The sequence below is a fragment of the Nothobranchius furzeri genome, chromosome 4 (genome assembly GCF_043380555.1).
Source record: "Nothobranchius furzeri strain GRZ-AD chromosome 4, NfurGRZ-RIMD1, whole genome shotgun sequence".
NCBI classification, from domain to species: domain Eukaryota; kingdom Metazoa; phylum Chordata; class Actinopteri; order Cyprinodontiformes; family Nothobranchiidae; genus Nothobranchius; species Nothobranchius furzeri.
Genome location: NC_091744.1, coordinates 75,601,843 through 75,614,779, shown reverse-complemented (window position 1 = coordinate 75,614,779; position 12,937 = coordinate 75,601,843). Strand labels below are relative to the sequence as shown.

The 12,937-nt window shown below is 39.2% G+C and overlaps 1 protein-coding gene across 3 annotated transcripts in view; it reads left to right on the top strand.

Moving 5' to 3' along the window:
* The window catches only part of slc1a2b (solute carrier family 1 member 2b), a 33,402-nt gene extending 20,959 nt beyond the window's left edge, over positions 1 to 12,443 (top strand). For 2 of the 3 annotated variants that reach the window (XM_054733215.2, XM_015964825.3), the window contains exons 3-11: positions 1,422 to 1,574; positions 1,805 to 2,055; positions 3,796 to 3,943; positions 4,467 to 4,593; positions 4,787 to 5,020; positions 5,120 to 5,314; positions 8,743 to 8,877; positions 9,013 to 9,277; positions 12,051 to 12,443. In XM_054733215.2, coding sequence (XP_054589190.2) covers positions 1,422 to 1,574; positions 1,805 to 2,055; positions 3,796 to 3,943; positions 4,467 to 4,593; positions 4,787 to 5,020; positions 5,120 to 5,314; positions 8,743 to 8,877; positions 9,013 to 9,277; positions 12,051 to 12,122 — 1,580 coding nt within the window. In that variant the 3' untranslated portion in view covers positions 12,123 to 12,443. The remainder of the gene's footprint in view (positions 1 to 1,421; positions 1,575 to 1,804; positions 2,056 to 3,795; positions 3,944 to 4,466; positions 4,594 to 4,786; positions 5,021 to 5,119; positions 5,315 to 8,742; positions 8,878 to 9,012; positions 9,278 to 12,050) is intronic. The other variant, XM_054733216.2, reaches the window with a different exon arrangement.
* The last annotated feature ends 494 nt before the right edge of the window (positions 12,444 to 12,937 follow it).

Here is a 12,937-nt window from a genome sequence, read left to right as displayed (position 1 = left end):
GAATTGTTATGAAGTCAAATAAATTGCATGAGCCAGACAGGAAGTGAGACGTGTTTCAGCAAGGTACATCCAGGTTGTTTCAAAATAAAAGCTGTGTTGAAACGAGTGGTTGACTGAAAATCCATTTTTAATGATTAATTCTGATTATAAATGGCCTGTATTTGGATAGCGCCTTCTTAGGGTTTTACAACCCCCCCAAGGCGCTTCACAACAGTCATTCACCCATTCACACACAACATTCACACACTGGTGGTGATGAGCTACGATGTAGCCACAGCTGCTCTGAGGCGCACTGACAGAGGCAAAGCCTGCCAAACACTGGTGCCACCAGTCCCTCCGACCACCACCAGCAGGCAAGGTGGGTTATGTGTCTTGCCCAAGGACACAACGGCAGCATTCTCTGGTCAGAGCTGGGATTTAACCTGCAACCTTCTGATTACTGGACAAGCTGCTCTACCTCCTGAGCTACTGCTGACCCAGTATATATAATTGGTTACTCTAGGTTTTTCATGCAGGTTCAACATGAAAATAGTCTCCTACACCAATCTCCTGTATTAGCTTCTGATAGAAAATAGATGGTGAAATGCTGGGATTTGAAAATCCTCACATATCGATGTCATAATGTGAACTTACATTCACGGCCTTGCCCATCTTGACTCGCGCCTGCCCACAGGCATTTTATTTTAGTTTTTTCAGCAAGGAGAGAGAGTGAGGAATGTTGTGGTTATAGTGACTTTGCAAAATGACTGAAAGCGTTCTGTTAGCCAATCAGAAGCAAAATATGTGCATATCATTAATATTAATGAGCAATCCTGCTGTTTTCAGCCCACCTCTGCACCAGCAAATGTCTGCCTCTCAGAACAGGAGCATCATAGCTTTTTTTTTTTCATTTTTTACATTTTTGACTTACACTAGAGAACACTGAAAATGTATCAAATAAATGAGTAAACCACACCTTTGAATCGTTTTTGCCGACTTTAGTTTTATTATTAATGACCTGGATATTAGATTACAGTGTGTGATAGTTCAGATAATTTTTAAATGCTTTGAGTCAAATTTCTAATCATTTGGTGCTTCTGTGGCAGCAGATTTCAGGAGACATTCAGCCTACAAACCGCAGTCGGTGTAAATATCCGGAAGCCGTTTGTAAACCACCCCGCCTCTGTAGACATTCGGTCATCCTTCATGAGAACTTTGCTCTTTTTGAGGATTATGGTTTTATCTTTAAATCCCACCATCCTCTTTAAAGATGTGACAGATGGTGACGAGTATAACCTCAAACAGACTTTGTTTTAGAGATGGATGTCAGTTATTCTGATATATTTGAACAAAGCACCGAATAATTATTTGCTACTTCATTTAACTCTTCTTTTTACTTTTAAAGTGGAAGATAATTCTGCTTAAAACTTCCCTCTCATCAGGTGTGATCTTGGGAGCTGTGGCAGGGATGTTGCTTCGTGTTGCTTCTCCAATCCATCCAGATATTGTCATGGTGATCGCCTTTCCTGGAGACATCCTGATGAGGATGCTGAAAATGTTGATCCTGCCACTCATCATCTCCAGTTTAATCACAGGTGCAGTGGAACTGGTCACCATCGAATGCATGTACATCCTTTCATGTGTGCAATGGTATTGGATTGCTAGAGCAAATATGTTTACTATGTCCATTTAACATAATTGGGTGCAATTACATAATTCCACTAATGGTTTTCTTATTCAGTACTAATTCCCTCAGAAATGAGTCAACATTTCCATTTGATTAGAAATCACCAGGTAAATATGATTTTGCTTATTTTGGCTGCAGGTCTGGCCGGTCTGGATGCCAAATCTAGCGGTCGCCTGGGAACCAGAGCTATGGTCTACTACATGACAACTACTGTTATTGCTGCTGTTCTGGGAGTCATTCTGGTGTTAGTCATTCACCCGGGCAACCCCAAACTGAAGGAGAATCTGGGCGAAGGCCAGGAAAATGAGGATGTGTCTAGCTTGGATGCCTTCTTCGATCTGATCAGAAATCTGTTCCCAGAAAATCTGGTGCAAGCTTGTTTCCAACAGGTACTCGACACACACCCTCTGCTGTTGGTTATATGTAAGGGTTAGTCGTGGTCGTGAATTCGAGCCATTTCTGTAGACTGGAATTGAAAAGAAGTTGGGATGTGGGCAAAATATTATTTCTAATATTCTCAACTTAATTTTGCTTTAAATTTACTAATTGGAAAATTATTCCGCTTTCACCTAATAGGTGAGCACTGGCAGCCTAGTTTTCCTCTGATGGCAAGCTGGACTTAAGTCAGGATGGAAATTAGATACATAGTTAAAACATAGTTTTATGTTGGTGAATCGTGTTAATGGTGGAAGTTTTTAGACACATGGTAGTTTTATATTGTAACCACAGTCTTGGACCCTGTGCATACATTACCAGGTTCCTAACACAATAAAGATCTTTTTCTATGAATTGACCTGTCATTCACACAAGAGTGAAGATAAATACTTCCCAAAACAACTCTTTCAGCATCTCCGACCAGCGTGGAGATTTGGGAATTCTCCCTTGACAGCATTTGCTTGAGAAAGTAAATAACCAGAGTTTTAGGTTTCACATTAAACACATTCAGACACTGCTTTATGTAGAAGACTAAAATGATTTGGGTAACTACTGATGTATTCAGGCTTGGAATGTCTATGAAAGCACTTGACGTTCTTTTAATGAAAACGAGTGTGTGGACCCAAGTCTTCAATGTATTTCTGCTCCTAGATGGGCAGAGGAGTAGCCTGGCAAGCCAGACTAAATAAATGTATTATTTAAGCAAGAATTTGGTCTAGTTCACTAGGCTAGCAGAGGAGGGTATTAGGTTTAAAAAGAAAAAACCTGGCTAGGTGTGTGCATGGCCTTAGTTCTTGCTTTACTCATCTGGGAGTTTCAAACTGCCTGTGGCAACTAGCTGTGCTACAATGCTAACACTTGTTTGTCAAGAATTAAATATTAGCAGATGTTTGGTTTCTGGTATGTTTGTTTTTTCCTCCACCTTTGACCTTGCTACTTTTAAAAATGTTGCGATTCTCTTTGCGCAATGTGCTTTAAAGCTGTTGTAGCGAATCTGCAAACAAGTTAGCTTTGAACACAAACATAGAACACTCACCCTTCCACTCAGGTTTCACCTGAGATGCTTTTGCAGGAACCAGAAACCAGATTGAAATCGGAGAGTGCTAAACACCAGTTGCCTTTTATTTGATCTAGACGACTTTAATTTTCCATCGCATCAAATTAAGTTTTTGTTTTTGGGACTCCTCTGATGTTATTGAGTCGCGAACTTCTCACACTGTTCTGTTGCTTAATACGCAAGTGCATAATGAGTGGACGACCCAGGGAAGCGCGGGAGTTTGGCAAGCCCGGAAGCAGCAGTCCAATAGTTGCTTTTGGTCTGAATAGTGTTATTAGCGGAAGTTTTTAGACAAATGCAAAAAAAGCACACATTGTTTTAAATCTCCTCAATTTGGGATGCACCAATATGAAAATGTCGGCTGATGTTAATATCACTTTTCACCCAATAACCGATATTTACAGTTAGGAATACCAGTATTGATGTTGATATATCGTGCATCCCTATCTATAATGTATCTGCAGCTGTATGATGTTAGGAGGTTAACAGGCATGAAAAAACAATGTTTTAAGCTAAATAGCTTTCCAAATTTGCTGTTGCAGTTTTAAATTGTAAAAAATGCATCCAAAAATAAAATATGTAGAAATGGGTTAGGTTTCAGATGTTGACTTTAAATGAATAATTCTTTTTTTTATAGATCCAAACAGTCACAAAGAAAGTGGAAGTTGCTGTCCAGGAGGAAATCAATGCCACCAGCGTGGAGGGCCTAGTGGCCAACATGACCAAGGAGCCTCAGATCATTATCAAAAAGTCCCTTCAGTTCAAGAGCGGCATGAATGTTTTGGGTCTGTAACGCCATTAAACTGATAATACTAACATGCACCAAATGCATATTTTTATTTGCTTCATGCATTTTATTTGTGCTCAACTCTTGCTACACTCTAAAAAATGAAATGTTATGTGACCTATTTTTTACTAAACCTCATCAATTATGTTATGAGTAATATACATTGTTATACATGTTGTGGCAAGTGAATATTACTCTTTACATTAAAGCAACTAGGTTTGGTGGAACCAAATTTACTTGCTTGTGTAAATTCAACATCTTATTTCTTAGAGTGTACCTGGCACAAGCAACCATCTACTCAATCGTGGATTTTTTATTTATTTTGCTATTGTGACATTTCAAATCAAACATACCACACCAGGCAATCATAAATATGTTCAATAATTTTCTTAGAAAATTGTTAAGATATACAGGTCATCCTTCAGAATGTTTTTTTTTTCTCCATTATCTTGATGCTAAAGTCAGCTCACCCTTGAACTCTCCTGTTCCCATTCTGACACATGTACAATCTCCTGCCACAGGTCTGATTGGTTTCTTTATTGCATTTGGCATCTGCATGGGAAAGATGGGCGACAAGGCCAGACTCATGATTGATTTCTTCAATATCCTCAATGAGATTGTGATGAAAATTGTCATCATGGTCATGTGGTCAGTATCATTCATGGCTCTACTCAACTCATGTGAAATCCATTTAACCTATTTATCAGAAAAGATGCTTTGCTTCATGTCAAATTGTTTCTCATAGAAAAACATGGATTTAGACCACTTACAAGGTTCTTTCAACCATGCTCTCTGCAGCTTTATGTTGAAGTAATGCAATTTATTTTCTAACCCCGATAAGGTACTCTCCCTTTGGCATTGCCTGTCTGATTTGTGGTAAGATCATCTCCATCCAGGACTTGGAGGTTGTAGCAAGGCAGCTTGGCATGTACATGGTGACTGTGATCATTGGGCTAATCATCCATGGAGCGATCTTCCTGCCCAGCATCTACTTTGCTATCACCAGAAAAAATCCCTTCACTTTCTTTTTGGGCATCTTCCAGGCCTGGATCACTGCTCTGGGAACAGCTTCCAGGTCAGCGTTGGAGTAGAAAAAAAAAAATGCTTATTATTGTTTTTGTGTACATGCAAATGTTAATTATTTTCTGTTTTTTTTTTTTTTTGTTGTTTCCAGTGCTGGTACGCTGCCTGTCACCTTCCGTTGTCTGGAAGAGAATTTGGGAATCGACAAGAGAGTCACTCGTTTTGTGCTCCCTGTCGGCGCCACCATAAACATGGACGGAACTGCTTTATATGAGGCTGTGGCTGCCATTTTTATTGCTCAGATGAACGGCGTCATCCTTGACCCCGGTCAGATTATCACAGTCAGGTCAGAAAAACACTTGGCCTTTGAACTTGGATCATTTTAATTTACTTTTATATTTTAAATTAATTTAATTTATTTATGTATAAAAGACATTACTGCCACCAACTAGGCTGCCCAAGGTGTGGTACAAAATAAAACCATAGACACTACACCATGCTATAAGAAAATGTCATGTGACACATAAAAAGTAATAAAAAAGCAATAATAAACAATGAGACAAAATGTCCCACAACTTATAAAAACAATAAAACATTGCAACAGATACAAACCTGAAAAATGTCAATAAAAAACTAAATATGAAAAGTGAAACAACTGAGAAGTTAAACAGATCTAAAATATTGTGTCAGTGTATCTTCAAACTCTAGACAGTTGATGATTTTCTGATATCTAGCGGTAGTTTGTTCCACAGTCTTGGGTCCAGCACTACAAAGGCTCGTACCGCTCGGGACCTAGGCTCCACCAATAGACCCTTATCAGCAGAGTAGAGGGGTCGGGTAGGGACTTGTCTTATTAAAAGCTCTGCAAGATAAGATGGAGTTGCTCTGGCAAGAACCTGGAAAACATTTCATTGTAATGCTGTGCTCTACAGGCGACCACTGTAAAATATCCAGGACTGAAGATATGTACTCCCCTTTTTTTTTTTACCCAAAAATTTAACCTTGCAGCAGCATTTTGCACCATCTGGAGTCTAGAGATTGTAGACTGAGTGATTCCGGCATATAGGAAATAAATCCAGCTTTGACAGTACAAATGTAGGTGTCACAGTCTCTAAATTCTTTCTTGAACTCATTGACTTGATTCTAGACAGGTGTTGAAGCTGAAAGAAGCGAGATCTGATTACTGTATTCAATTGGGCATCAAATGACAGAGCAGAGACCAGTTTCACACCCAGGTCAGCGATCACAGTTTGTTCAAAGGGGCCCAGTGACATGAGGGTGGCAGTCATTGCGAGTGAAAACTATGGCCTCAGTCCTATTGTCCTTAAAACACAAGAAGTTAGCTGCCATCCAGGAACATATCTCATGTAAACAGTCCGTCAGAGGCTGAATCATGCCCAACAACCCTTGACTTAGTGGCAGGTAAATTTGACAGTCGTCGGCATACAGGTGAAATTTTGCATTGCGCTTCCGAAACAACATTCCTAGGATGAACAGTTAGACGGCAAAGAGCCAAGGGCTTAAGACAGACCCTTAAAGAGCCAGTCACCCAATGCCACATTCTTACTCAACTCCCACTTCCTGTTTGAAAAATGCAACAAATGCTGTTGCCTAGCAGACCGAGAGGGTGGAGCTGCTAACAACTACACACACACACACACACACACACACACACACACACACACACACACACACACACAGGCTCACAACGAGATTGTGACATCATATGGTACCAGCTAACGTTCTAGGGTACTTCTTAGCAATAGCAGTGGCAGATTTAAATTCAAATGCAGTGCAGAGTTTTTACCCGACAAAGGCACAACACTGACAGTTTTAGGCAGAAAATTTAAATTTTAACTAGAATGTACTAAAGTGCAAAACTACTGACTGCACGTGTCTGCAGCATGATTCAACACACATTTACATAGTTTATCAAATAAAATAAGTTGATTTGGGGGTGACTTGCTCTTTAAGACACCCTCCACTTCAGAGCATGAAGTGGATGAACTGAAATGGTCACCATTGAGAATGAATCACGTCGAATGCAGCAGCAAGACGACGTGGGTTCAGAGAAAGGGCTGATTGCACCAAGAGGATCTCACGGATGTTCTTCATTCCAGAAAGAAGGAACTAAACTTTTCACAGTTTTCTACTGAGGCATCCAGAGAGTTATTCACATTAACAAGCTCCAATGCTGAACTCAAGGTTTTAAAGAGACCCCGTTGATTGCCCAAAGCTGAGGAGATTATGCCTGCAATGAAGTTTTTTATTGCACCCTTAATAGCCTTATTGTAACTTTCCAGTTTACTCCTGAGTACGTTACTGGAGACTTGAAGCCTATCTTTTTCCCCCATTTCCTGTCAGCCCTCCTACAGTCACACCTGATGACTCTAATGTCTTCAGAGTGCCACTGCTTTGATCCAGACCCAGATTTTCTAATAGAGTAAGGAGCAATCTCATTGAGGACATAACAAGTAACCTTACTATAAATGTTTCTGGAAATATTAGTGCCATTGTCTAGAAAAAGCTACCACAAATTCAGAAGATTTCTCTGCATTCAGAAATTGAGATAAAGTAGGTGGAGCAGATTTAGACACAGTGTAAGCAGGTACATTACAAACATCAAAGCACAGTGATCAGAGAAAACAGTTTCTTCCACATCAACACTTATAGCTGGAATACCAAAAGAGAGAACTAAGTCCGAGGTGTGTCCGTACTTATGAGTTAAACCTGTATTCCACAGATCAACATTAAAAGAGTCTGTAATTTTAAAAAATCCTTAACATGTGGTTTGTCAGAACAACACACATGAATGTTAAAATCTTCTAGGATGCCAACATGATCATATTTAGGCTAAAGAATAGCCAGAAGGTCAGCAAAGTCGTATAGAAATTTAGTGTTAAACTTTGGAAAATGGTAGATAAGAATTCCTAGGGATCTAGAGGCTGTACCAAAGTCAAATAAGAAAAATTCAAAACTGTCATGAAGTGCCGGAGAACTGAGTTGTCTACAGTTAAGACAACTCCTGACAATACAAAGCAACCCACCACCCTCACCCGAACGCCTTGGAACAATAAAACAATACAATCATCAGGTAATAGTTCAGAAAGCACTCCTGTGTGCCCCAGAGGATTGAGAAAGGAGAACTGATAGCACCTAGGCAGTCCTGTGGGATGGATTGTACTGCATGTTGTAAGTTTGTGACCAGCAGCTCAGCTCAGCTGTAAAGCAGAAATGACTATTTTTGTAGAGGTTTCTTTTGAATTTAAAAGAGTCCATGACCCTTCTGGTGATAAATCAGTAAAGGCAGTAAGCTGAGAAGCACGTGTGGTCCAAGTCGACCAATTGAGAGACAAAATGTTCAGCGGAGGACATAAAACAGCCTGAGGAGGCAGCAACAGTGTCACGCCTCATACTATGCAGGAAGACAAACAGCGACCGCATGCTCTTCGTCATCAAGTCGGAGCCAAATACCCTTCCTCTTAATGGAGTGAGCTGAGATGGATGAATCGTCACACTGACATTTTTATGGCACATAAATCAATGAACTCTCAAATTAAACATCCCATCTCCCACATCTAAGGACCCACTCTGGTGCTGCTCTGGCCCTTACATAATGAAAACAGAAAGTGAATATCAATATCCATATGTAGCTGTGGGATGCATCCATTATATTTGAATGCCTGGTGCATGAAGAGTAGATGTAAATTGGACGTTTGATAGATTTCGGTTGAGGGATGTGATTGAGTGCATCTTCTTCCTGTTGTTTTGCAGCCTGACAGCTACCTTGGCCAGTGTCGGTGCAGCCAGTATTCCCAGCGCCGGGCTGGTGACAATGCTGTTGATTCTGACTGCTGTCGGCCTGCCAACCCAAGATATCAGTCTGCTGGTTGCTGTTGACTGGCTGCTGTGAGTCTAATAAGATCAAAATTCAAATTGTGGTTGCACATTGATTTTCTGTCAAGATTTTCAAGCGTCTGAAAAACAGGTTCTCGTTTATTTCTAGGTCATAAAAAACATAATTTATACTTTCTTTCACCTCAGGGATCGATTCAGGACCTCGGTGAATGTGGTGGGCGACTCCTACGGAGCTGGAATCGTGTACCACCTTTCGAAAGCTGAGCTGGATGAGCTGGACGCGCACATGGCTAAATCTGATGACATTGAAATGATGACAAAGAACCAGTCCTACTACGATGACATGAAGAACCACCATGAAAACAATTCCAACCAGTGCGTTTTAACTGCAGCTGCTTCCACAACTGCTACTGCCACAATTAACAATTCTATCTTAGTAGATGAATGCAAGGTACAATTAATGCTTTTGGACATAGAGACTTCTACGTAACCCTGTTGTTGCATGCTCACCTTGCACCTTTGCTTTGCACTGAAGCGCCATTGCACTGCTTATTTCACGAGTGAACAACCGTTGCATGTGAATGCTCCGTTCACTCTTCTGGAATAGCAGCTAATGTGTTCAAAACATGATCAACAAAAGGACATAAGGTTAAATCTTTTTATAACCTTGATAATAAAAATATTCCAATATTGTTTCTATCAGACGATTTTCTTAATTTGATTGATATCTCAATGTGATTGTCCTCAATCTGACAATCAGCAAGTTTCATTTGCATATAACCTCAAATCTGGCAGATTTCACGAATTTAAGGTATTTTTTTATTCGTTTGCTCTGAGATTAAAAATGCAGACAGAAGTGTTACATCTATTTAACAGTTTTTTTTATCGTAACAAACATCTCTCAAGTGCACTGAATTATTCAGTTTCAGGGTTTCACTTTTTTAATGTAGTTCTACTTATTACAAGAGCTGCAAAGACATATTTGTATCCAAATTATCTCAACTATTTATATTTAACTATTTAAAAATCTTACATGACAGTTTAGCTTATTCCCTGATAAACACACCTGACAAGAGGAGGTCTGACGAAGAGGCCTATCATTTATTAAAGGAGGAAAGTTGTTGCTAGGCATCATAAGTCAGTTTTGAATATATTTTATAGGAAAAGTAGCATCCTCATTTTAAACTCTTCATTTATGGACCATTTGCATTGAATACCAACACAAAAGCTTGCTGTTTCCAGGCTATGTTTCATGTTTTGTCTTTTCTTTTGTTTATGCGACTCACACTTCTAACCTTTTTGCGCTTCACTGTAGAATGCTTGCAAACACCACTAAAACATAACACATTTACTTTGTAGTGCTTCTACCTTGTAACAAGTCTTTTACATATTTTGAGCTAGTCTTCTCTTTACATTTGTGCCTCTTTGTTTTTATTTGACATGTTGTTGTGTTTGGGGTCATCAGAAATGTGTATTTTTTCCCCCAGGTCCGTTACCATAAGCATGAACGTCACTGGAAGTTCCTGTTTCCTTTCATGCTTTTTGCATGTGTAATGGGTATAGAGGTAGCAGAGTCTTCTTTGTGTTCATTTATTTCTTGCTTTCCAGTTTATTCTTCTGTCAACGAGTCCTAGAATCTGGTACCTCGATACCCATTACAGTTCTGGGGGCTTGTCCAGGATAACTGTTACACTCAATGTGAATTTTTAGTTTTCTGTATCTATACCAACGGTCAGCAGAAGAAAATTGCAATATATTAGAAAAGTGTGAAATTAATTTCAAAAGTAAGTTAATTAGTTTGGTTCAGCAATTTTTAGGCCACACAATTAAAAAATGAGGAGGAAGAAGTTTTATTGGATCTCATTTTCAAGATGAAGTCATGAAGCTCCAGGAAGAAAGTTGAAATTTTGAGAAAATGTTGGAATATTTTTTCCAGAATTTTGTGAAAAAAACAAACTAAAGAAAACTGTTACCTTGGGACGAAAATAAGAATTAAGTACAATACAGACCTAGCTCAAAGACCTACAATACCCATAAAGCCATGTGCAAATGAACCAGTGACTTTACACTTCAGGATAGTTTCAGTAAGCTGTGAAGCAATCAGAATTGATGTCTGAATGCTAAAGGCATGCCTTGCAGTTCCATTCTCACATGTGGAGTGTTATAGCTTCTGCTATAACGCCACGCTTGATACCAAAACGTCATTGGAAATATTTTCAGATATGGAGACAGAAGTGTAAGTGAAAGGGGAGAGAGAAGGAAGGGGGAGGGGGGTTCACAAAAATAAACAACAAGAATCTGCTTCTAGACCTGCAGAAAGAGAGATAGAGGGGGAAAAGGGACACAAAAATACAACAAGACCAGTGAAATAGAACATTAGACAATTCTGACAATTATTCTTTATTAGAAAGAATAAACACCTGGGATATGTTAGCATTAGACGTGGATCAAAGAAATTCATGAGAACGTTTGACACTGCAGGCATCAGTACATTGAGACAAACTAGACTAGTTGCCTAGTAAGGATACATTTTTAAATACATAAATGATAGTAAAAAATGGTTTCCAGGCTGTTAAAGCAGACAAATTAAGCAAAACTCACAGTTTGCCTCCTTTTGTGCTCCCATGTAAGTCTCTACTGCCTCTATAATCACTTCAAGAAAATCCGTCCATCGGTTTTCAATCAGTGTTTTAAAAATTACATGCCTAAAATAAGCTGTGAAAAAGTCCCTGTTTGTGATGTCACAAATTGAGAAATGATAATAGAACCATCTTTCATGTTCAAGAGAGAGAGCTTCCGCTGGAGGAGCAGCGACTCTACACTGAGCCCCTCCCAGATATCAGAGCTTCTCAGCTTATAGCAGCCAATCAGGGTATGGGTGGGCGTGGTCAGCTCCATCTTTTTTTTCTTTCTTAAATTGGCAGAGCTCTGAAATGGCTTATTCTGGAAGTCACTGAAAACATCAAGAATTAAATTGCCCTACGTGAGAAGAATTTTGTATAAACACCTTCATGAAAATGTTTTGTGTCGACCATAGAACTATTATAACATAAAAATAAATCAAACTGTGTCCCCTTTAAAACCTTTTGGAAATATTGTCCAACTCAATTATCGCATAGGTGAGACTAGTAAATGTCATTAAGTATGTCTTGTATGAAATTGTGTGCTTTATTTTATTTGTGCCTTGGACCAGCTTTTTAGATCTCGCTGCTGACTGCTTGCAGGTAACCTCAGCCACGAACGGCTCTGCTGCGGAGTGCACGCTTGTCGAGGAGGAACCGTTGAAACACGAATAATGGCAGCACAGAGATCCCCTGCTCCTGGGCTCCACAAGCTTTCTTATCTGGTGAAAACAAATGAATGAATGAAATGTCACACGAACAGAACTACTAATTGTTTTTTTTAAATAGTTTTATTATTTTTATTAGTCCCTTTAAGGTTTTTGTATACGTCTATCTGACTGATGTGTTTTACTAATTCACTTAACCGTGAACTGATCCCAGAACTATACCTCACCTGTTAGAGCTCAGTCGTATCCTGGGTAGCAGAAACTTGCACAACGTACTTAAAGGTTTAGAGGAGGGAAGAAAATGTCAGATAAATCATTCTTAGCAATACATTGTGGTGAGGCAGAGCAGCTGTAGAACGCAGATGCACTGAAACCATTGTCCAGTTTTCATCACGATGACTCATTTACATCCAAGGACGAGTGGGAATCAGATCATGAACAATGATACTGAAAAATCCTGTTTACATCCACAATAGTAAAAGTACAACACATGCACAAAAGCACTGCCATTTTCCACCTAAATATTCTATTTTCTGACTTTTTTCATAATTTTTATAACAAACTTTAAATGAACATTCAAATATGACTCCCCATCCATGCAAACTAGCAAGTTGATCAATGATAGTATTCAGAAAAGGACAAAACACTGACAATATTTTTATAAGTATTATCTAAATGGAGTTTTAAAGCACAAACCATTGGATTGAATTAATATATGCCCTTTCTGTCTTTGTCGTCTCGTGCGAAAGAATATATTCCTTGTTTCATTCATTGAGGAACATTTTGAAATGATTTATTTGCATCACATGGAGAAAATGACAC